Below are 25,419 nucleotides of genomic sequence, written 5' to 3'. Positions count from 1 at the left end.
TGTCGGAGGGATCATATGATCAGCTGACAAACATCACGTAGGGAATATTTCTTTTACCCAGAATGCTTTGCTGTCAGTCTCGAGATCACTGCTTGCAACATGGCTGCCATATTGATTGTGGGCGATGGAAAGTCAACCGTTGGCCCCAATGGGAAACCGTGACTTGTTACATGCCCCTCCCTCTCCCCAAGTCACAAACCGGGGGTAGGCCTGTACCCCTAGTCTGGGGCCTGGACCCATGTCCCCCTCATTACGGGGTGGCTGGGTTGCCCCTACACTCAATGAGGCCCCTCCCCCACACTGTTTGGTGGTTTCTGGGGTGAATGAGGCCAATACGGGTGTATTTGCACCAATGGAGCCAAGTACCAAACACACGCCGAAAAATAATGTATTTTCCACTGCTTTTATTCCTGTGTATTTAGCGCATAGTGATACTTCCCCTTTAAACGCCCAACTGGCTGATGCAATCCGGCCAATCCCTTCCATTCTTCTCCAGGAATCTCATGGGTGGCCGGTGTAGGTGCCAAGTGGCCCATTGTCAGCCTGTTGGGCAGTTGCCAGTGGAACGTTATTACCCCTCTCGTGTTTCCTTCTTCCGTCACTTTGCCCCTCGCTGTAGGGGTAAGTAGGCAATTCCCACCAAGGATTGGGGGGTACCAACGCTCAGACCTGGGGGTCAGTGCTATTATTGGGGTTGGATGAGTGAGGGGTTGGGAAGGTGCCATGGGATACCCCTGAGTCCCCCCCCCAAGGGGTTAGTGAGCCAGGCCGGGGCACCTACGTCATTAGGCTCTGTAACACTAACGAGCGGGTGGGGCAACTCATGGCATAAGCCTCCGTCATTCGTCTGTATTGGGAAACGGGCAGTGATGCGTATAGAGTCAATAGGTTGGCCAATGCGGGGCAGGAGGGGGGGGAATAGTTGGAAGGGCTGAGTGTTTGTATGGGGGGGGCAGGGGGGGGAATAAACATCCTCTGCTCGTCCCTCGGTTTCGTTTCTTCCAATAAATTCTCTTTCCTGATAAGGAACAAAGGAGTCTGATGGGGCAGATAAGGTTTCAGCAGCAAGGAATTGCTTTTATTTGGGGGGGGGGGGCATTCATGGGGTAAATAACTGTAGCAACAGCAGTAGTGCCCCCAGGTGGCAGAAACATAACTGCAGGGCAGATATGAGCATTAAATGAGGGTCTCAGTGATTCCTATAAAGGGGCAAATTCATTCACTATATATAAATATATAAGGGGGGGTCACTATATATAAATATATAAGGGGGGGTCACTATACATAAATATATAAGGGGGGGCAGTAATGAAATAGAGAAAGTACAGGGAAGAGCGACTAAGCTGATAAAGGGAATGGGCTCAGTTATGGGGAAAGGCTGGCCCAGTTGGGATTGGTTACACTGGGGGGGGGGGGGGGGCAGTTAAGGGGGGGGTCACTATATATAAATATATAAGGGGGGGGCAGTAATGAAATAGAGAAAGTACAGGGAAGAGCGACTAAGCTGATAAAGGGAATGGGCTCAGTTATGGGGAAAGGCAGGCCCAGTTGGGATTGGTTACACTGGGGGGGGGGGGGCAGTTAAGGGGGGGGGGTCACTATATATAAATATATAAGGGGGGGCAGTAATGAAATAGAGAAAGTACAGGGAAGAGCGACTAAGCTGATAAAGGGAATGGGCTCAGTTATGGGGAAAGGCTGGCCCAGTTGGGATTGGTTACACTGGGGGGGGGGCAGTTAAGGGGGGGGCACTATATATAAATATATAAGGGGGGGGGCAGTAATGAAATAGAGAAAGTACAGGGAAGAGCGACTAAGCTGATAAAGGGAATGGGCTCAGTTATGGGGAAAGGCTGGCCCAGTTGGGATTGGTTACACTGGGGGGGGGGGGGGGGGCAGTTAAGGGGGGGGTCACTATATATAAATATATAAGGGGGGGCAGTAATGAAATAGAGAAAGTACAGGGAAGAGCGACTAAGCTGATAAAGGGAATGGGCTCAGTTATGGGGAAAGGCTGGCCCAGTTGGGATTGGTTACACTGGGGGGGGGGGGGCAGTTAAGGGGGGGGAGTCACTATATATAAATATATAAGGGGGGGCAGTAATGAAATAGAGAAAGTACAGGGAAGAGCGACTAAGCTGATAAAGGGAATGGGCTCAGTTATGGGGAAAGGCTGGCCCAGTTGGGATTGGTTACACTGGGGGAGGGGCAGTTAAGGGGGGGGTCACTATATATAAATATATAAGGGGGGGCAGTAATGAAATAGAGAAAGTACAGGGAAGAGCGACTAAGCTGATAAAGGGAATGGGCTCAGTTATGGGGAAAGGCTGGCCCAGTTGGGATTGGTTACACTGGGGGGGGGCAGTTAAGGGGGGGTCACTATATATAAATATATAAGGGGGGGCAGTAATGAAATAGAGAAAGTACAGGGAAGAGCGACTAAGCTGATAAAGGGAATGGGCTCAGTTATGGGGAAAGGCTGGCCCAGTTGGGATTGGTTACACTGGGGAAGGGGCAGTTAAGGGGGGGGTCACTATATATAAATATATAAGGGGGGGGCAGTAATGCTTCCTTGCTGTAACCATGCACTGAGGCGAGTGGGCCCCTGGGGGTGCAGTGGGTGGGGCCTGGGGGTGCAGTGGTTGGGGCCTGGGGTGCAGTGGGTGGGGCCCGGGGGTGCAGTGGGTGGGGCCTGGGGATGCAGTGGGTGGGGTCTGGGGGTGCAGTGGGTGGGGCCTGGGGGTGCAGTGGGTGGGCCCCTGGGGGCAGTGGGTGGGGCCTGGGGTGCAGTGGGTGGGGTCTGGGGGTGCAGTGGGTGGGGCCTGGGGGTGCAGTGGGTGGGGCCTGGGGGTGCAGTGGGTGGGCCCCTGGGGGCAGTGGGTGGGGCCTGGGGTGCAGTGGGTGGGGCCTGGGGATGCAGTGGGTGGGGCCTGGGGGCAGTGGGTGGGGCCTGGGGGTGCAGTGGGTGGGGCCTGGGGGTGCAGACACATAAACAAGACGGGGCTCCCATAGGGCACAGTCAGTAATTAGTGAGAGTGTAATTAGGGAATCTGTATATGAGGGAGGAGTCTGTGCCAGTCGGGGGGGGGGCACCGTGCCTGAGGGTGGGGATATTACCCACAGGCGCCGCTGTGTTGCTGCCTCTTATCTATCCCATAATACAGACATGGCAACCGTCGCCATGGAGACAATGATAATGATACCCAGAGCCCTAGAGTGCATTGTGGTACCATATCTCCTTGTGTGCGGTGTGTGGGGCACAAACGTGCAATAAATACCCCGGGGGGCACCACAGGGCACTACCAACCTCCCACTATTAGGGGCCAGTGGGGCAGTTAGTAGGGTATGGGGGTAGGGAAGGGGCACTGTGGGGAGCGACTCACTGCAGTAAGTACCTGGGAAAGGGGCGGGGCAGGGATCATGTTATCACCATGTTATCAGGGAGCTGCCATGCTGACGTTATTGGTTGTTTTTCCTCTAATTATAGACTCGGCCGGCTGTTTCCTTGTCATGTTTGCTCTACAAATACAGCAACTCCCTTTCATCTGCCCCAGTGTGTCCCCTGGGATTTACGGGATTATTCAGCAAAAACATCGCATTTTTACTGGGCAAAGGAACCCGTGATGCAGAGGCGGGGCCTATGGGGCAGGAATACTGCAGGGGCGGGGCCTACGGGGCAGGAATAATGCAGGGGCGGGGCCTACAGGGCAGGAATAATGCAGGGGCGGGGCCTACAGGGCAGGAATAATGCAGGGGCGGGGCCTACAGGGCAGGAATAATGCAGGGGCGGAGCCTACAGGGCAGGAATACTGCAGGGGCGGGGCCTACAGGGCAGGAATAATGCAGGGTGGGGCCTACAGGGCAGGAATACTGCAGGGGCGGGGCCTACAGGGCAGGAATACTGCAGGGGCGGGGCCTACAGGGCAGGAATAATGCAGGGGTGGGGCCTACAGGACAGGAATAATGCAGGGGCGGCACATTTTGTGCAGAAACCCCCACCTCCTTCTGTACTGTTTTCCTCTCCTTTTCTGCAGTCAGACCCCCCCTTTCTCTGCACATTCTCCCTCCTTCTAATCCCCCTCTTCCTGTGCAGATTCGCCCCCCCCCCCCGCGCCGTTACCCCCCCTCACTGCATAGCTGGTTCTGATCCCTCTCCTATTACACACCCAATGGATGCAGGGAATGTCTGCAAAGCATTCTGGGAGGCACAGCAGCCAGAACTATTCTGTGGCCCCCCCACGGCCCCCATTTCTCTACCAGTTTGGGAATAATCCTGGGCCGGGGATGATACGCATGACTTGCCCCCTCACTGCTCTGGGAATGAATGAATCATTGTATATAACATCTCCCCCCTATCAACATGGGCTGCTCCTTCCAGGGGGGGGAACCCAATTGGACGTCGCCGGGAAATCACTAAATATAATGAGGATTCGGTTAAAAAGCTAATTTGGTGTTAATGTCAATCAGGTATGGAGCCCCCATAGCAGTTATTTATATGTGCCCCCCATGCTTGGACATAAGGATGAACTGGATGTACTTTTTCAACCACAGCTACTATGAAACAAACCCACAAATTATTTTACTGAAGAGTTCAGTTGGATGGTTAATAATAACCAGTCATTCCCCTGCTGGAAAGTTCATGTAGGAGCCGCTCATATCATTCAGTAAATAGATCCCAATACAAACAGCCGATGTGACTCTATAATAACCAGTCATTCCCCTGCTGGAAAGTTCATGTAGGAGCCGCTCATATCATTCAGTAAATAGATCCCAATACAAACAGCCGATGTGACTCTATAATAACCAGTCATTCCCCTGCTGGAAAGTTTCATGTAGGAAGCCGTTCATATCATTCAGTAAATAGATCCAATACAAACAGCTGATGTGACTCTATAATAACCAGTCATTCCCTGCTGGAAAGTTCATGTAGGAGCCGCTCATATCAGTTCATGTAGGAGCCGCTCATATCAGTCAGTAAATAGATCCCAATACAAACAGCTGATGTGACTACTATATAAACCAGTCATTCCCCTGCTGGAAAGTTCATGTAGGAGCCGCTCATATCATTCAGTAAATAGATCCCAATACAAACAGCCGATGTACTCTATAATAACCAGTCATTCGCCCCTGCTGGAAAGTTCATGTAGGAGCCGCTCATATCAGTCAGTAAATAGATCCCAATACAAACAGCCGATGTGACTCTATAAAACCAGTCATTCCCTGCTGGAAAAGTTCATGTAGGAGCCGCTCATATCAGTCAAGTAAATAGATCCCAATACAAACAGCCGATGGACTCTATAATAACCAGTCATTCCCTGCTGGAAAGTTCATGTAGGAGGCCGCTCATAATCATTCAGTAATAGATCCCAATACCAAAACAGCTGATGTGACTCTATAATAACCAGTCATTCCCCTGCTGGAAAGTTCATGTAGGAGCCGCTCATATCAGTCAGTAAATAGATCCCCAATTTACAAACAGCTGATGTGACTCTATAATAACCAGTCATTCCCCCTGCTGAAAGTTCATGTAGGAGCCGCTCATATCAGTCAGTAAATAGATCCCAATACAAACAGCCGATGTGACTCTATAATAACCAGTCATTCCCCTGCTGGAAAGTTCATGTAGGAGCCGCTCATATCAGTCAGTAAATAGATCCCAATACAAACAGCCGATGTGACTCTATAATAACCAGTCATTCCCCTGCTGGAAAGTTCATGTAGGAGCCGCTCATATCAGTCAGTAAATAGATCCCAATACAAACAGCCGATGTGACTCTATAATAACCAGTCATTCCCCTGCTGGAAAGTTCATGTAGGAGCCGCTCATATCAGTCAGTAAATAGATCCCAATACAAACAGCTGATGTGACTCTATAATAACCAGTCATTCCCCTGCTGGAAAGTTCATGTAGGAGCCGCTCATATCAGTCATAAATAGATCCCAATACAAACAGCCGATGTGACTCTATAATAACCAGTCATTCCCCTGCTGGAAAGTTCATGTAGGAGCCGCTCATATCATTCAGTAAATAGATCCCAATACAAACAGCTGATGTGACTCTATAATAACCAGTCATTCCCCTGCTGGAAAGTTCATGTAGGAGCCGCTCATATCAGTCAGTAAATAGATCCCAATACAAACAGCCGATGTGACTCTATAATAACCAGTCATTCCCCTGCTGGAAAGTTCATGTAGGAGCCGCTCATATCAGTCAGTAAATAGATCCCAATACAAACAGCCGATGTGACTCTATAATAACCAGTCATTCCCCTGCTGGAAAGTTCATGTAGGAGCCGCTCATATCAGTCAGTAAGTAGATCCCAATACAAACAGCTGATGTGACTCTATAATAACCAGTCATTCCCCTGCTGGAAAGTTCATGTAGGAGCCGCTCATATCAGTCAGTAAATAGATCCCAATACAAACAGCTGATATGACTCTATAATAACCAGTCATTCCCCTGCTGGAAAGTTCATGTAGGAGCCGCTCATATCAGTCAGTAAATAGATCCCCCTATAAACAAACCCCAGCCCTACAGCCAGTATATCCCAATATGCCTCCCAGCATTACATTTACCCCCGAGTCCTACCCCCAGTCTGGGCAGAGAGCTGCCATAGGCCGGGGCAGTTCCTGCTGTCACTATGGGGTAGGAATAAGCTCAGTACTTTGCCATTATACAATCAGAGCTGGTCAGTATCAGCAGCCCTCGTTCCAGTACAATAGGGTTAAGCAGGAACAGCCTGATGCCCCACTGTATGTTGGCGGGGGCCCAGGCGGGGCAATTAGTCCCATACGGGGAAAGAGGAAGCACAGCGAGTAAATATTCATGTGTTTATTACTCTCGTCACTTTCCCCTGTGACTGCCAGATCCAAACAATGAGACAGTCACACCCAGGTGAGACCGCTCCCCCCCCCGATTCACTCTCACGTTGGCACAGATGCCATTAAAGGGGCGCCGAGAGGGTTCCCAACTGTCACCCACCTCTACTCACCTACTGCCCAACCGTCAGCCCAACACCCACACATACGAGCCATAGTCACCCGTATATATTTATATATAGTGCCCCCCCTTATATATTTATATATAGTGCCCCCCCCCCTTATATATTTATATATAGTGCCCCCCCCCCCTTATATATTTATATATAGTGACCCCCCCTTAACTGCCCCCCCCCCAGTGTAACCAATCCCAACTGGGCCAGCCTTTCCCCATAACTGAGCCCATTCCCTTTATCAGCTTAGTCGCTCTTCCCTGTACTTTCTCTATTTCATTACTGCCCCCCCCCTTATATATTTATATATAGTGACCCCCCCCCAGTGTAACCAATCCCAACTGGGCCAGCCTTTCCCCATAACTGAGCCCATTCCCTTTATCAGCTTAGTCGCTCTTCCCTGTACTTTCTCTATTTCATTACTGCCCCCCTTATATATTTATATATAGTGACCCCCCCTTAACTGCCCCTTCCCCAGTGTAACCAATCCCAACTGGGCCAGCCTTTCCCCATAACTGAGCCCATTCCCTTTATCAGCTTAGTCACTCTTCCCTGTACTTTCTCTATTTCATTACTGCCCCCCCCTTATATATTTATATATAGTGACCCCCCCTTAACTGCCCCCCCCCAGTGTAACCAATCCCAACTGGGCCAGCCTTTCCCCATAACTGAGCCCATTCCCTTTATCAGCTTAGTCGCTCTTCCCTGTACTTTCTCTATTTCATTACTGCCCCCCCTTATATATTTATATATAGTGACCCCCCTTAACTGCCCCTTCCCCAGTGTAACCAATCCCAACTGGGCCAGCCTTTCCCCATAACTGAGCCCATTCCCTTTATCAGCTTAGTCGCTCTTCCCTGTACTTTCTCTATTTCATTACTGCCCCCCCCCCTTATATATTTATATATAGTGACCCCCCCTTAACTGCCCCCCCCCCCCAGTGTAACCAATCCCAACTGGGCCAGCCTTTCCCCATAACTGAGCCCATTCCCTTTATCAGCTTAGTCGCTCTTCCCTGTACTTTCTCTATTTCATTACTGCCCCCCCTTATATATTTATATATAGTGACCCCCCCTTAACTGCCCCTTCCCCAGTGTAACCAATCCCAACTGGGCCAGCCTTTCCCCATAACTGAGCCCATTCCCTTTATCAGCTTAGTCGCTCTTCCCTGTACTTTCTCTATTTCATTACTGCCCCCCCTTATATATTTATATATAGTGCCCCCCCCCTTAACTGCCCCCCCCCAGTGTAACCAATCCCAACTGGGCCAGCCTTTCCCCATAACTGAGCCCATTCCCTTTATCAGCTTAGTCGCTCTTCCCTGTACTTTCTCTATTTCATTACTGCCCCCCCCTTATATATTTATATATAGTGCCCCCCCCCTTAACTGCCCCCCCCCAGTGTAACCAATCCCAACTGGGCCAGCCTTTCCCCATAACTGAGCCCATTCCCTTTATCAGCTTAGTCGCTCTTCCCTGTACTTTCTCTATTTCATTACTGCCCCCCCCTTATATATTTATATATAGTGACCCCCCCTTAACTGCCCCCCCCCCCAGTGTAACCAATCCCAACTGGGCCAGCCTTTCCCCATAACTGAGCCCATTCCCTTTATCAGCTTAGTCGCTCTTCCCTGTACTTTCTCTATTTCATTACTGCCCCCCCTTATATATTTATATATAGTGCCCCCCCTTATATATTTATAATATGAATATGAAGAAGGGAACTGCCCTGGGGGGGGGGCACCTCAGTAACAACCCCGGGGGCAGTAAATGAAATCCCTGAGCTCGCTGCCCTGTGAAGGTGAAACCAGTAATTCCGCTGTCACATGATGCCCGGGTCAGGGCTCCGTCACACTGGGTGCCCCTGGCACAGACACACAGGGCAGGTTGGTGAGGGGGGGGGGGGCAGGGGGGCACAGTTGGCTTGCAGGAGTGTAACATTCCCATGCTGAGCTGTGCCCCCCAGTATAACTGCCCCTGAGTGCCCAGCCCCACAAACTACCCACAGTCACAAGTTTCTCTATTCACTGACTGGTGAATCCACTGCGCCCCCTGCTGCCCTGCGGGGGAAATTGCCTCCACGCAACTGGTCTTTTTGCCTATAGAGCCCCCGTATTAGTGCGCTGGCCGCAGGCTAAGATGCTGCAGTAGCTGCAAAGGTGCCCATACAGGGGGGGGGCATTCACCAACCTAGGGGGCATCTAGCTTGGCATCCCCTCCCTATACACCCTGTGCCCCTGCTGCCCAGTAAGTGCCAGTCTTGGTGCCACCTCTCTCCCCCGCCGACTCCTGAGCCTGCCCAATCCCCACACCCCTTCTCCTGTTAGATTGCAAGCTCTGCTGAGCAGGGCCCTGTGTATCACTGTTTCAATGGTTCCCATAGTAACACTCTTGCGCCACCTGCTGGCACAAACGCCCAACTGCAATGCAAAGGATATTGTGGGGTATTGGGGTATTGGATATTGCGCATTGGATACAGTGCCAGTCGGTGGGAAGGAACTGGAATTACCATGTAACTGCCCCCCATCTAAATTGTTGCCCACACCAACCAAACAACCCCATTCCAGCCACGCCCCTCTATAGTGACACCACTGGGAGGAGTCAGTGTACAAAAGGGGTGGGAATAAAGAAAAGCATCAGAAGCCACACCCACTGCCTCCTATTGGCTGGTCTATGAAGGCCTTTTTTACCCGTTCTGGCGCCCCCTAGTGAAGCTTTCAGGAAGGTCATTGTTTGATATAAGCCCCTTGTGCCTCCAGCCTAATGCCCTACACATGCAAAAGTCTGAAAGCTTGCACAAGGTCTAGTAACCCATAGCAACCAATCAGATGTTTGCCTTCAAAGGGGACAAGTAAATTCTATCTGCTGATGGGTTGCTATGGGTTACACAGTCACTTCCTGTCAGTGCAGTAGGTACACAGAGTGGCCACTGGGGGCAGTAAGTACACAGAGTGGCCACTGGGGGCAGTAGGTACAGGGAGTGGCCGCTGGGGGCAGTAGGTACAGGGAGTGGCCGCTGGGGGCAGTAGGTACAGGGAGTGGCTGCTGGGGTAGTAGGTACAGGGGGTGGCCACTGGGGGCAGTAGGTACAGGGAGTGGCTGCTGGGGTAGTAGGTACAGGGAGTGGCCACTGGGGGCAGTAGGTACACAGAGTGGCCACTGGGGGCAGTAGGTACAGGGAGTGGCTGCTGGGGTAGTAGGTACAGGGAGTGGCCACTGGGGGCAGTAGATACAGGGAGTGGCCACTGGGGGCAGTAGGTACACAGAGTGGCCACTGGGGGCAGTAGGTACAGGGAGTGGCTGCTGGGGTAGTAGGTACAGGGAGTGGCTGCTGGGGCAGTAGGTACAGGGAGTGGCCACTGGGGGCAGTAGGTACAGGGAGTGGCTGCTGGGGTAGTAGGTACAGGGAGTGGCCACTGGGGGCAGTAGGTACAGGGAGTGGCCACTGGGGGCAGTAGGTACAGGGAGTGGCCACTGGGGGCAGTAGGTACAGGGAGTGGCTGCTGGGGTAGTAGGTACAGGGAGTGGCCACTGGGGTAGTAGGTACAGGGAGTGGCTGCTGGGGTACTAGGTACAGGGAGTGGCCACTGGGGGCAGTAGGTACAGGGAGTGGCTGCTGGGGTAGTAGGTACACAGAGTGGCCACTGGGGTAGTAGGTACAGGGAGTGGCTGCTGGGGTAGTAGGTACAGGGAGTGGCCACTGGGGTAGTAGGTACAGGGAGTGGCCACTGGGGGCAGTAGGTACAGGGAGTGGCTGCTGGGGTAGTAGGTACAGGGAGTGGCCACTGGGGTAGTAGGTACAGGGAGTGGCCACTGGGGTAGTAGGTACAGGGAGTGGCTGCTGGGGTAGTAGGTACAGGGAGTGGCCACTGGGGTAGTAGGTACAGGGAGTGGCCACTGGGGGCAGTACCGAGAGACAGAGGATGAGCCGAGAGTCTGTGCAAGTGCTTGACATTTATTTCTCTTGGTGTCGTTTTGCTTCACTCTATAGACCAGCTGTTGTACAGTCATGTGATTCTGCACGGATGCACCTCCCACCAGCGTTTCTGTATTACCCCCCCACACCCGCAGTTACCTGTTACCTGTGGCACCTGTGGGGGAGATCACTTCGGGGGGGCTGGTTATAAAAAAGGGGGGATGGGATTTTTAGAGCCCAAGGGGCAAATAAATGAGTTAAATACATAAATAATAATAAAGCGGATAATGGGGGGGGGCAACCAGAGCCGGACATGCAATGTAACTACTAGCCACCCGGGCCACTACGTGAGCATTGCGTGGGTGCATGCGTGCCGCAGTTCCGCACTTGCTGGTTGGGGGCGCCACCCTGAGCCGAGCCCCATACAAAAAGGAAGACGTCGTTTCTACAAAAAGAAAAACTTCCTCTAAAAAAAGTGCATTCAATTATTCTCAGCGCTAGTGATGGGGGGCAGCGTGGCACCGCTCTGGGCACCCACACAGTGAGGGGGGGCAGCGTGGCACCGCTCTGGGCACCCACACAGTGAGGGGGGGCAGCCATGCCAAAATGGTGCCAGGGAGGCAGAGAAAGGAATAATGGGGAAAGGGGACACTGGGTGGGAAACTTCAGGGGGTTGTTGGGGATACGGAGACGGCTGCTTGGCACACAGAGGGGTACAGGGCTCACTGGGGCAGGGATGGGGGTACAGAATGGGCAGGAGGGTAGTTACTGGGGGTCAGAGGGAAGTAGAGGTAAAGTGTAAGTGGGGGGCAATTTTGCTCACAGAAAGGTTAGTGAATCTAGAATGGGGGCACAGAGGGGATACAGATATTGGGGCACAGGGTGGTTAGTGGGGCACAGAGGGGATACAGATATTGGGGCACAGGGTGGTTAGTGGGGCACAGAGGGGATACAGATATTGGGGCACAGGGTAGTTAGTGGGGCACAGAGGGGATACAGATATTGGGGCACAGGGTGGTTAGTGGGGCACAGAGGGGATACAGATATTGGGGCACAGGGTGGTTAGCAGGGCACAGAGGAGTTGGTGGGGGGGCACAGAGGAGTTGGTGGGGGCACAGAGGAGTTGGCAGGGGGCACAGAGGAGTTGGTAGGGGGGGCAAAAAGGAGTTGGCGGGGGGCACAGAGGAGTTGGCAGGGGGGCACAGAGGAGTTGGCAGGGGGGGCACAGAGGAGTTGCAGGGGGGCACAGACAAGTTGGCAGGGGGCACAGAGGAGTTGGTAGGGGGGGCAAAAAGGAGTTGGCGGGGGCACAGAGGAGTTGGCAGGTGGCACAGAGGAGTTGGGCAGGGGGGGGAACAAAGGAGTTGGCGGGGGGGCAGAGAGGAGTTGGCAGGTGGCACAGAGGAGTTGGTAGGGGGGGCAAAAAGGAGTTGGCGGGGGGGCACAGAGGAGTTGGCGGGGGGGCACAGAGGAGTTGGCAGGGGGCACAGAGGAGTTGGCAGGGGGGCACAGAGGAGTTGGCAGGGGGCACAGAGGAGTTGGCAGGGGGCACAGAGGAGTTGGCAGGGGGGATCAGAGGAGTTGGCGGGGGGGCACAGAGGAGTTGGCAGGGGGGCACAGCAGGCAGTGGGTCCAGCCCAGACATGGTGGCACAGAGATGGAGGGAGGGGTGAGACTGGCACAGGCCTGAGAAGGTGCTACTGGTTGGCACAGATAATAAAGTTTCATACATCGGGCAGAGGGCAAGTCCCACTGCCGCCTCAGTCACTCAGTCTGGCATTAGCCACGTGGCCACTAGATTCCCCGTCTTTGCCTTGTGGCTCCTCTGTTCAGCATGATGTGCGCCCCACAGGCTGGGGCAAGTAACGGTCTGGAGTCTGCCCCAGTGAGGGTCACTCTGATTTAGTGAACCCACCAATCGTCACTTTCCGTTCATGTTTGATTGACACCAGCTCCTGCAGCTGAAGGGCCCCTCCCCCAATAAAGCAGAAGGCGGGGCATACGGGGCCGGAGCAGTCTACGCTGCCTTCCCATAGGCTACGGTGAGACACGGCGTCATAGAAGCCAACGCGGCCCTTCTCATAGTCCAAATAGACTCCGAGTCGCGGGGGCAACGGGATGGTGCAACCGGTGGGATCCCTAGAGTTGGGGGGGGAACCGTGAGGCTGGAGGATCTTCCCCATTCCGATCGTCAGGAAGGCGAAGGCCGGAGACATGTCGAGGGCGGCATCTTCTGCCCCGGAATCGTGCCCGCTGTCGGGATCGTACCTACTGGGGGCAACATCATTAGGGTGAAGGATGTTTCTTCTGCATCATCATTGCCTGAAACTTGCCCTCTGCCCCATGCCACCCCCTGACCAAGGCTCTCAACTGCCCCATGCACCCCCTGACCAAGGCTCTCAACTGCCCCATGACCTGCAACCCCTACTGACCCACCTCATCTGCCAGAACTTTCCTACCCCAACTTCCCTGAGCTTGAGGAACACCAGTATATGCCACTCACCTGGGGCTGGCCACATCTTGGGGCATCTGGAACAGCTCCTGCAGTTTACTCTCCTGCCCCACACCAACCTTCAGCACGTAGGAGCTGGGGTCCACCGAACATTCCCAGTAGTAGCGTCCTTGTGTGATGGCCACATCTCCTAGAACCAGCTCCATGGACACGTGGCAACTGGTCATCAGTCTCTCGGCCGCAAAGAGCATGGGTACTCCGGGCACGCTGCGTACTGCCCGCCGGTCCTTACTTACCACCAGCCGGTCACGAGGGAAACCACAGCTGCTGTCCAAGAAGAAGTTCAAGACTGGAGAAGAAGATGAGAGAGAAGACGGTCGGAGAGTGGAGGCTCCACCAGTACCAACCCAAGTACAGAGCTTGGATATGTTGCACTTCCTACTCCTGGGCTGCTCTCTTTCCCATGGTCAGGCAGGAACCCCCCCCTGGGTAAGTGAATCCAATCTCCCCCCAGTACTTACCCAGGTACAGAGCTCTGATTCTCTGTACTTCCTGCTCCTGGGCTGCTCTCTTTCCCATGGTCAGAACAGGAACCCCCTCCCCCCGGGTAAGTGAATCCAATCTCCCCCCAGTACTTACCCAGGTACAGAGCTCTGATTCTCTGTACTTCCTGCTCCTGGGCTGCTCTCTTTCCCATGGTCAGGCAGGAACCTCCCCCTGGGTAAGTGAATCCAATCTCCCCCAGTACTTACCCAGGTACAGAGCTCTGATTCTCTGTACTTCCTGCTCCTGGGCTGCTCTCTTTCCCATGGTCAGGCAGGAACCTCCCCCTGGGTAAGTGAATCCAATCTCCCCCCAGTACTTACCCAGGTACAGAGCTCTGATTCTCTGTACTTCCTGCTCCTGGGCTGCTCTCTTTCCCATGGTCAGGCAGGAACCTCCCCCTGGGTAAGTGAATCCAATCTTCCCCCAGTACTTACCCAGGTACAGAGCTCTGATTCTCTGTACTTCCTGCTCCTGGGCTGCTCTCTTTCCCATGGTCAGGCAGGAACCCCCCCCTGGGTAAGTGAATCCAATCTCCCCCCAGTACTTACCCAGGTACAGAGCTCTGATTCTCTGTACTTCCTGCTCCTGGGCTGCTCTCTTTCCATGGTCAGGCAGGAACCCCCCCCCTGGGTAAGTGAATCCAATCTCCCCCCAGTACTTACCCAGGTACAGAGCTCTGATTCTCTGTACTTCCTGCTCCTGGGCTGCTCTCTTTCCCATGGTCAGGCAGGAACCCCCCCTGGGTAAGTGAATCCAATCTCCCCCCAGTACTTACCAGGTACAGAGCTCTGATTCTCTGTACTTCCTGCTCCTGGGCTGCTCTCTTTCCCATGGTCAGGCAGGAACCCCCCCCTGGGTAAGTGAATCCAATCTCCCCCCAGTACTTACCCAGATACAGAGCTCTGATTCTCTGTACTTCCTGCTCCTGGGCTGCTCTCTTTCCCATGGTCAGGCAGGACCCCCCCCCCCCCCTGGGTAAGTGAATCCAATCTCCCCCAGTACTTACCCAGGTACAGAGCTCTGATTCTCTGTACTTCCTGCTCCTGGGCTGCTCTCTTTCCCATGGTCAGGCAGGAAACTCCACCTGGGTAAGTGAATCCAATCTCCCCCCAGGTACTTACCCAGGTACAGAGCTCTGATTCTCTGTACTTCCTGCTCCTGGGCTGCTCTCTTTCCCATGGTCAGGGCAGGAACCTCCCCCTGGGTAAGTGAATCCAATCTCCCCAGTACTTACCCAGGTACAGAGCTCTGATTCTCTGTACTTCCTGCTCCTGGGCTGCTCTCTTTCCATGTCAGGCAGGAACCCCCCCCTGGGTAAGTGAATCCAATCTCCCCCCAGTACTTACCCAGGTACAGAGCCTCTGATTCTCTGTACTTCCTGCTCCTGGGCTGCTCTCTTTCCATGGTCAGGCAGGAACCTCCCCCTGGGTAAGTGAATCCAATCTCCCCCAGTACTTACCCAGGTACAGAGCTCTGATTCTCTGTACTTCCTGCTCCTGGGCTGCTCTCTTTCCCATGGTCAGGCAGGAACCTCCCCCTGGGTAAGTGAATCCAATCTCCCCCCAGTACTTACCCAGGTACAGAGCTCTGATTCTCTGTACTTCCTGCTCCTGGGCTGCTCTCTTTCCCATGGTCAGGCAGGAACCTCCCCTGGGTAAGTGAATCCAATCTCCCCCCAGTAACTTACCCAGGTACAGAGCTCTGATTCTCTGTACTTCCTGCTCCTGGGCTGCTCTCTTTCCCATGGTCAGGCAGGAACCCCCCCCCCGGGTAAGTGAATCCAATCTCCCCCCAGTACTTACCCAGGTACAGAGCTCTGATTCTCTGTACTTCCTGCTCATGGGCTGCTCTCTTCCCCATGGTCAGGCAGGAACCTCCCCCAGGGACCAAGCCCGCCCCTTCCTGACTGTGGGAAAGAGAACAGCCCAGGAGTCGGACGTACAATGTATTTTGGTTAATGGTTGAATGAAAAAGCAGTCAGTCAACTAAGGGGCAGTTTCCAAATGGTGCAAATGAGCCCAGGTTGTGCCCCAGCAGTGCAGTATTGCCCTTACCCTGGGCAGGGGGGGTGTGCAGGTAGATATCCTCGCTGTACTCCCCGTAGCCGGCCTTGTTGTAGCCCTTCACTCTCAGTACGTAGACGCTGTCGGTGTCGGGGGCCTCTAACACCGTGCTGAGCGCCCAGATCTCCTCCTGCCTTTGCCACAGTTTGAGGCCCTTGTGCTTGGGATCCGTCTTACGGAATTCCACGGTGTAGTGCCAGGCGGGGGCAGAATCCTGGGGCAATCGCCAGCTTAGAAATATGTGGTCGTATGCGTAGGTGCGCTGGGTATCTATGACCGGGGCATCTGGCGCTGCAGGGAGAGACCAGGAGGGGGGTATTAATGAGAGCTTGGGATATTCCCTTGCCCACCGGGTAGAAAAGGGGCACAAGGGGCATTTCATGCCGAGAGAAAAGGAGAGATCTTGTTAATGCAGATCCCAGAGAGAGCGAGCAGGAACACGCGGGTCAGTCCCAAGAGCCTGGAAAGGTAAGTACATAGTAGGAAAGGGCCAGAGGGGTGTTAGTGCAGGAAAGTGGGGTGAATGGAAATGTAGGGGTGACACAGAGAGACTGCAGGAGACAGACAAGCTGGGCATGGAGAAAACATGGCAAACATAGGGGGGAAGGAGTACCATTGGCCGGGGAGAAGGTAAGGAGTATCATTGGCCGGGGAGAAGGTAAGGAGTATCATTGGCCGGGGAGAAGGTAAGGAGTATCATTGGCCTCATGGAGAAGGTAAGGAGTATCATTGGCCGGGGAGAAGGTAAGGAGTATCATTGGTCATGGAGAAGGTAAGGAGTATCATTGGCCGGGGAGAAGGTAAGGAGTATCATTGGTCATGGAGAAGGTAAGGAGTATCATTGGCCTCATGGAGAAGGTAAGGAGTATCATTGGCCTCATGGAGAAGGTAAGGAATATCATTGGCCTCATGGAGAAGGTAAGGAGTATCATTGGCCGGGGAGAAGGTAAGGAGTATCATTGGCCTCATGGAGAAGGTAAGGAGTATCATTGGCCGGGGAGAAGGTAAGGAGTATCATTGGTCATGGAGAAGGTAAGGAGTATCATTGGTCTCATGGAGAAGGTAAGGAGTATCATTGGTCATAGAGAAGGTAAGGAGTATCATTGGCCTTATGGAGAAGGTAAGGAGTATCATTGGCCAGGGAAAAGGTAAGGAGTATCATTGGCCTCATGGAGAAGGTAAGGAGTATCATTGGTCATGGAGAAGGTAAGGAGTATCATTGGCCGGGGAGAAGGTAAGGAGTATCATTGGCCTCATGGAGAAGGTAAGGAGTATCATTGGCCTCATGGAGAAGGTAAGGAGTATCATTGGCCTCATGGAGAAGGTAAGGAGTATCATTGGCCTCATGGAGAAGGTAAGGAGTATCATTGGTCATGGAGAAGGTAAGGAGTATCATTGGCCTCATGGAGAAGGTAAGGAGTATCATTGGTCATGGAGAAGGTAAGGAGTATCATTGGCCTCATGGAGAAGGTAAGGAGTATCATTGGTCATGGAGAAGGTAAGGAGTATCATTGGCCTCATGGAGAAGGTAAGGAGTATCATTGGTCATGGGAGAAGGTAAGGAGTATCATTGGCCGGGAAGGTAAGGAGATCATGGCCATGGAAATAAGGAGTATCATTGGCCTCATGGAGAAGGTAAGGAGTATCATTGGCCGGGGAGAAGGTAAGGAGTATCATTGGCCTCATGGAGAAGGTAAGGAGTATCATTGGCCTCATGGAGAAGGTAAGGAGTATCATTGGCCTCATGGAGAAGGTAAGGAGTATCATTGGCCGGGGAGAAGGTAAGGAGTATCATTGGTCATGGAAAAGGTAAGGAGTATCATTGGCCAGGGAGAAGGTAAGGAGTATCATTGGCCAGGGAGAAGGTAAGGAGTATCATTGGCCAGGGAGAAGGTAAGGAGTATCATTGGCCAGGGAGGGTTAGGGAGTACCTTGGCTAGAATAATGAGTACTAATTGGTGGGACTGGGAGGTACCAGGGGACGGGGTAAATGCAGGAATGAGGAAGGTTCCATGGGGCAACACTGCTGGGGGTGTTGCCCAATCAATACCACTTTAGGGACCTAGAAGCTGAGTTGTGGGGTACGTAGGGCGCGGGGGGGGGGGGGGGTAGAAAGTCAGTTTAGAGACTCCTGTGCTTAGTAACTTGCCTCTGCCCTCCATTGGCCTCTGGGTCGTACTGAGAATCTACAAACAGAGAGAGGGACAAGCAGCTCTGAGAGGGTGAAATGTGGGATGAGCCAAGGTAAGGAGCCCCTCCCACTGTGGGGTATATCCACTGCCCTACCTGCCCCAACTGCCCCATCCACCATTAGCATGATCCGTCACGTGTCACATAGTTACATCCCCCGGCAGGGCATTCCCCAACCCCCTCACTTGCCCCGTGAGGAACCCCCTACCCAACATCCCCCGGCAGGGCATTCCCCAACCCCCTCACTGCCCTCACCGTGAGGAACCCCCTACCCAACATCCCCCGGCAGGGCATTCCACAACCCCCTCACTGCCCTCACTCGTGAGGAACCCCCTACCCAACATCCCCCGCAGGGCATTCCCCAACCCCTGCTCACGTGCCCTCGTGCACCGTGGATAGCAACACCCCCACCCAACATCCCCCGGCAGGGCATTCCCCAACCTCACTGCCCTCACCGTGAGGAACCCCCTACCCAACATCCCCCCGGCAGGGCATTCCCCTAAAAGCCCCCTCCACTGCCCTCACTGTGAGGAACCCCCTACCCAACATCCCCCGGCAGGGCATTCCCCAACCTCCTCACTGCCCTCACCGTGAGGAACCCCCTACCCAACATCCCCCGGCAGGGCATTCCCCAACCCCCTCACTGCCCTCACCGTGAGAACCCCCTACCCAACATCCCCTGGCAGGGCATTCCCCAACCCCCTCACTGCCCTCACCGTGAGGAACCCCCTACCCAACATCCCCGGCAGGGCATTCCCCAACCCCCTCACTGCCCTCACCGTGAGGAACCCCCTACCCAACATCCCCCGGCAGGGCATTCCCCAACCCCCTCACTGCCCTCACCGTGAGGAACCCCCTACCCAACATCCCCCGGCAGGGCATTCCCCAACCCCCTCACTGCCCTCACCGTGAGGAACCCCCTACCCAACATCCCCCGGCAGGGCATTCCCCAACCCCCTCACTGCCCTCACCGTGAGGAACCCCCTACCCAACATCCCCTGGCAGGGCATTCCCCAACCCCCTCACTGCCCTCACCGTGAGGAACCCCCTACCCAACATCCCCCGGCAGGGCATTCCCCAACCCCCTCACTGCCCTCACCGTGAGGAAAACCCCCCTACCCAACATCCCCGCAGGGCATTCCCCAACCCCCTCACTGCCCTCACCGTGAGGAACCCCCTACTCCAACATCCCCCGGCAGGCATTCCCCAAACCCCTCACTGCCCTCACCGTGAGGAACCCCCTACCCAACATCCCCCGGCAGGGCATTCCCCAACCCCCTCACTGCTCTCTTCTATATCTACCGTGAGGAACCCCCTACCCAACACCCCCCGCATCATTTCCCCAACCCCCTCACTGCCCTCACCGTGAGGAACCCCTTCTCTCTATATCTCTCTCTCTACCCAACATCCCCCGGCAGGGCATTCCCCAACCCCTCTCTCACTGCCCTCACCGTGAGGATTATCTCCCCCTACCCAAATCATCCCCTGTGTTCGAGGGCATTCCCCAACCCCTTCACTGCCCTCACCTAGTGAACCCCCTACCCAAATCTTATCTCCCCCCCCGGCTATGCATTCCCCAACCCCTCCTCTCTCACTCCCTCACCGTGAGGAATATCCCCCCTACCCAACCCCCCGGCAGGGCATTCCCCAACCCCCTCACTGCCCTCACCGTGAGGAACCCCTACCCAACATCCCCCGGCAGGGCATTCCCCAACCCCCTCACTGCCCTCACCGTGAGAACCCCCTACCCAACATTCCCCGGCAGGGCATTCCCCAACCCCCTCACTGCCCTCACCGTGAGAACCCCCTACCCAACATCCCCCGCAGGGCATTCCCCAACCCCCTCAACTGCCCTCACCGTGAGGAAACCCCCTACCCAACACCCCGCAGGCATTCCCCAACCCCCTCACTGCCCTCACCGTGAGGAACCCCCTACCCAACATCCCCCGGCAGGGCATTCCCCAACCCCCTCACTGCCCTCACTGTGAGGAACCCCCTACCCAACATCCCCCGGCAGGGCATTCCCCAACCCCCTCACTGCCCCTCACCGTGAGGAACCCCCTACCCAACATCCCCTGGCAGGGCATTCCTCAACCCCCTCACTGCCCTCACCGTGAGGAACCCCTACCCAACATTCCCCCGGCAGGGCATTCCCCAACCCCCTCACTGCCCTCACTGTGAGGAACCCCCTACCCAACATCCCCCGGCAGGGCATTCCCCAACCCCTCACCCAGTTGCCCTCACCGTGAGAACCCCTACCCAACATCCCCCAGCAGCGGAATTCCTCAACCCCTCACTGCCCTCACCGTGAGGAACCCCTCCTATGCCAACATCCCCGCAGGGGCATTCCCCAACCCCCTCACTGCCCTCACCGTGAGGAACCCCCTACCCAACATCCCCCGGCAGGGCATTCCCCAACCCCCTCACTGCCCTCACCGTGAGGAACCCCCTACCCAACATCCCCCGGCAGGGAATTCCTCAAACCTCCTCACTGCCCTCACCGTGAGGAACCCCCTACCCAACATCCCCCGGCAGGCATTCCCAACCCCCTCACTGCCCTCACCGTGAGGAACCCCCTACCCAACAACCCCCCGGCAGGGCATTCCCCAACCCCCTCACTGCCCTCACCGTGAGGAACCCCCTACCCAACATCCCCCGGCAGGGCATTCCCCAACCCCCTCACTGCCCTCACTGGAGGGAACCCCCTACCCAACATCCCCCGGCAGGCATTCCCCAACCCCCTCACTGCCCTCACCGTGAGGAACCCCTACCCAACCATCCCCCGGCAGGGCATTCCCCAACCCCCTCACTGCCCTCACCGTGAGGAACCCCCTACCCAACATCCCCCGGCAGGGCATTCCCCAACCCCCTCACTGCCCTCACCGTGAGGAACCCCCTACCCAAAACACCCCCGGCAGGGCATTCCCCAACCCCCTCACTGCCCTCACCGTGAGGAACCCCCTACCCAACATCCCCCGGCAGGGCATTCCCCAACCCCCTCACTGCCCTCACTGTGAGGAACCCCCTACCCAACATCCCCCGGCAGGCGATTCCCCAACCCCCTCACTGCCCTCACCGTGAGGAACCCCCTACCCAACATCCCCCGGCAGGGCATTCCTCAACCCCCTCACTGCCCTCACCGTGAGGAACCCCCTACCCAACCATTCCCCGGCAGGGCATTCCCCAACCCCTTCACTGCCCTCACTGTGAGGAACCCCCCTACCCAACATCCCCCGGCAGGGCATTCCCCAACCCCCTCACTGCCCTCACCGTGAGGAACCCCTACCCAACATCCCCCGGCAGGGCATTCCCCATACCTCCTCACTGCCCTCACCGTGAGGAACCCACCTACCCAACATCCCCGGCAGGGCATTCCCCAACCCCTCACTGCCCTCACCGTGAGGAACCCCCTACCCAACATCCCCCGGCAGGGCATTCCCCAACCCCCTCACTGCCCTCACCGTGAGGAACCCCCTACCCAACATCCCCCGGCAGGAATTCCTCAACCTCCTCACTGCCCTCACCGTGAGGAACCCCCTACCCAACATCCCCCGGCAGGGGCATTCCCCAACCCCCTCACTCCCTCACCGTGAGGAACCCCCTACCCAACACCCCCGGCAGGGCATCCCAACCCCTCTGCCCTCACCGTGAGGAACCCCCTACCCAACATCCCCCGCAGGGAATTCCTCAACCTCCTCACTGCCCTCACCGTGAGGAACCCCTACCCAACATCCCCCGGCAGGCATTCCCCAACCCCCTCACTGCCCTCACCGTAGGAAACCTCCTACCCAACATCCCCCGGCAGGCATTCCCCAACCCCCTCACTGCCCTCACCGTGAGGAACCCCCCTTACCCAACATCCCCCGGCAGGGCATTCCTCAACCTCCTCACTGCCCTCACCGTGAGGAACCCCCTACCCAACATTCCCCCGCAGGGCATTCCCCAACCCCCTCACTGCCCTCACCGTGAGGAACCCCCTACCCAACATCCCCCGCAGGGCATTCCCCAACCCCCTCACTGCCCTCACCGTGAAGGAACCCCTACCCAACCATCCCCCAGCAGGGAATTCCTCAACCTCCTCACTGCCCTCACCGTGAGGAACCCCCTACCCAACATCCCCCGGCAGGGCATTCCCCAACCCCCTCACTGCCCTCACCGTGAGGAACCCCTACCCAACATCCCCCGGCAGGGCATTCCCCAACCCCCTCACTGCCCTCACCGGGAGAACCCCCTACCCAACATCCCCCAGCAGGAATTCCTCAACCTCCTCACTGCCCTCACCGTGAGGAACCCCCCTACCCAACATCCCCGCAGGGCATTCCCCAACCCCCTCACTGCCCTCACCGTGAGGAACCCCCTACCCAACATCCCCCGGCAGGGCATTCCCCAACCCCCTCACTGCCCTCACCGTGAGGAACCCCCTACCCAACATCCCCTGGCAGGGCATTCCCCAACCCCCTCACTGCCCTCACCGTGAGGAACCCCTACCCACATCCCCCGGCAGGCATTCCCCAACCCCCTCACTGCCCTCACCGTGAGGAACCCCCTACCCAACATCCCCCGGCAGGGCATTCCCCAAACCCCCCACTGCCCTCACCGTGAGGACCCCCTACCCAAAAGTCCCCCGGCAGGGCATTCCCCAACCCCCTCACTGCCCTCACCGTGAGGAACCCCCTACCCAACATTCCCCGGCAGGAATTCCCAACCCCCTCACTGCCCTCACCGTGAGGAACCCTACCCAACATCCCCCGGCAGGGCATTCCCCAAACCCCCTCACTGCCCTCACCGTGAGGAACCCCCTACCCAACATCCCCCGGCAGGCATTCCCCAACCCCGCTCACTGCCCTCACCGTGAGGAACCCCCTACCCAACATCCCCCGGCAGGGCATTCCCAACCCCCTCACTGCCCTCACCGTGAGGAACCCCCTACCCAACATCCCCCGCAGGGGCATGCCCAACCCCCTCACTGCAGTGAGGGGGTTCTGCAACAGCCACACCCCAGCTTACCCCTTCTGACCCAGCCACACCCTAGGTTGCCCCAGCCACACCCCAGCTTCCCTTCTGCCCCAGCCACACCCCAGCTTGCCCCTTCTGCCCCAGCCACACCCCAGCTTACCCCTTCTGCCCCAGCCATCACCCAGCTTACCCCTTCTGCCCCACCACACCCCAGCTTACCCCTTCTTCCCCAGCCACACCTCAGCTTACCCCTTCTGCCCCAGCCACACCCCAGCTTACCCCTTCTGCCCCAGCCACACCTCAGCTTGCCCTTCCTGCCCAGCCACACCCCAGCTTACCCTGTCTGCCCCAGCCACACCCCAGCTTACCCCTTCTTCCCCAGCCACACCTCAGCTTACCCCTTCTGCCCCAGCCACACCCAGCTTACCCCTTCTGCCCCAGCCACAACCCCCAGCTTACCCCTTCTTGCCCCCAGCCACACCCCAGCTTACCCCTTCTCCCCAGCCACACCTCAGCTGCCCTTCTGCCCCAGCCACACCCCAGCTTGCCCCTTCTGCCCCAGCCACACCTCAGCTTGCCCCTTCTGCCCCAGCCACACCCCAGCTTACCCCTTCTGCCCCAGCCACACCCCAGCTTTACCCCTTCGCCCCAGCCACACCCCATGTTTACCCCTTCTGCCCCAGCCACACCCCAGCTTGACCCCTTCTGCCCCAGCCACACCCCAGCTTACCCCTTCTGCCCCAACCACACCCCATGTTTACCCCTTCTGCCCCAGCCACACCCCAGTTTACCCCTTCTGCCCCAGCCACACCCCAGTTTACCCCTTCTGCCCCAGCCACACCCCAGTTTACCCTTTCTGCCCCAGCCACACCCCATGTTTACCCCTTCTGCCCCAGCCACACCCCATGTTTACCTCTCACAAAGTTCAGGTCCGTGAGCAGCTTCATTTCCCGACTCACATCCAGTTTGAATGGGGGCAGAGGGGCACAAACTGCCGGCCGGAAGGTCTGTACGGCTTCTATTGCCCGCTGCATGCTGGGGGGGGGCAGAGAATGCGGTTAGTTACCCCAGGTACTACTGGTACTAACATGCCCTGCTACGTTCCCCTAGTTACCCTAGCTCAGGAGCCAGGCGCTTACTATTCCCTTACTGCATCCCCCTAGTACTTTAGCTCAGGAGCCGGGCGCTTACTATTCCCTTACTACATCCCCCTAGTACTTTAGCCCAGGAGCCAGACGCTTACTATTCCCTTACTGCATCCCCCTAGTACTTTAGCCCAGGAGCCGGGCGCTTACTATTCCCTTACTGCATCCCCCTAGTACTTTAGCCCAGGAGCCGGGCGCTTACTATTCCCTTACTACATCCCCCTAGTACTTTAGCCCAGGAGCCAGGCGCTTACTATTCCCTTACTGCATCCCCCTAGTACTTTAGCCCAGGAGCCAGGCGCTTACTATTCCCTTACTGCATCCCCCTAGTACTTTAGCCCAGGAGCTGGGCGCTTACTATTCCCTTACTGCATCCCCCTAGTACTTTAGCCCAGGAGCTGGGCGCTTACTATTCCCTTACTGCATCCCCCTAGTACTTTAGCCCAGGAGCCAGGCGCTTACTATTCCCTTACTGCATCCCCCTAGTACTTTAGCCCAGGAGCCAGGCGCTTACTATTCCCTTACTGCATCCCCCTAGTACTTTAGCCCAGGAGCCAGGCGCTTACTATTCCCTTACTGCATCCCCCTAGTACTTTAGCCCAGGAGCCGCGCGTCTTACTATTCCCTTACTGCATCCCCCTAGTACTTTAGCTCAGGAGACCGGTGCGCTTACTATTCCCTTACTACATCCCCCTAGTACTTTAGCCCAGGAGCCAGACGCTTACTATTCCCTTACTGCATCCCCCTAGTACTTTAGCCCAGGAGCCGGGCGCTTACTATTCCCTTACTACATCCCCCTAGTACTTTAGCCCAGGAGCCAGGCGGCCTTACTATTCCCTTACTGCATCCCCCTAGTACTTTAGCCCAGGAGCCAGGCGCTTACTATTCCCTTACTGCATCCCCCTAGTACTTTAGCCCAGGAGCTGGCGCTTACTATTCCCTTACTGCATCCCCCTAGTACCTTTAGCCCAGGAGCTGGGCGTTACTATTCCCTTACTGCATGCCCCCTAGTACTTTAGCCCAGGACCAGGCGCTTACTATTCCCTTACTGCATCCCCCTAGTACTTTAGCCCAGGAGCCGGGCGCTTACTATTCCCTTACTACTTTCCCCCTAGTACTTTAGCCCAGGAGCGGGCGCTTACTATTCCCTTACTGCATCC

General features: G+C 55.9%; 1 protein-coding gene across 1 annotated transcript; it reads right to left on the bottom strand.

Annotated features, from left to right (window-relative positions):
• Nucleotides 1–11,892: 11,892 nt before the first annotated feature.
• Nucleotides 11,893–24,172, bottom strand: trim46 (tripartite motif containing 46). The gene is made up of 4 exons (XM_031891287.1): nucleotides 24,028–24,172; nucleotides 15,960–16,259; nucleotides 13,411–13,708; nucleotides 11,893–13,175 (listed from the first exon to the last, which is right to left on the bottom strand). Exons 1-4 carry the CDS (start codon nucleotides 24,146–24,148, stop codon nucleotides 12,800–12,802), a joined length of 1,095 nt encoding a protein of 364 aa, XP_031747147.1. The 5' UTR covers nucleotides 24,149–24,172; the 3' UTR covers nucleotides 11,893–12,799.
• Between the last annotated feature and the right edge of the window lie 1,247 nt (nucleotides 24,173–25,419).

Source organism: Xenopus tropicalis, chromosome 8 (assembly GCF_000004195.4).
Source record: "Xenopus tropicalis strain Nigerian chromosome 8, UCB_Xtro_10.0, whole genome shotgun sequence".
NCBI classification, from domain to species: domain Eukaryota; kingdom Metazoa; phylum Chordata; class Amphibia; order Anura; family Pipidae; genus Xenopus; species Xenopus tropicalis.
Note: the sequence above shows the minus strand (reverse complement) of the source record. Positions and strands in the feature narration are given on the sequence as shown.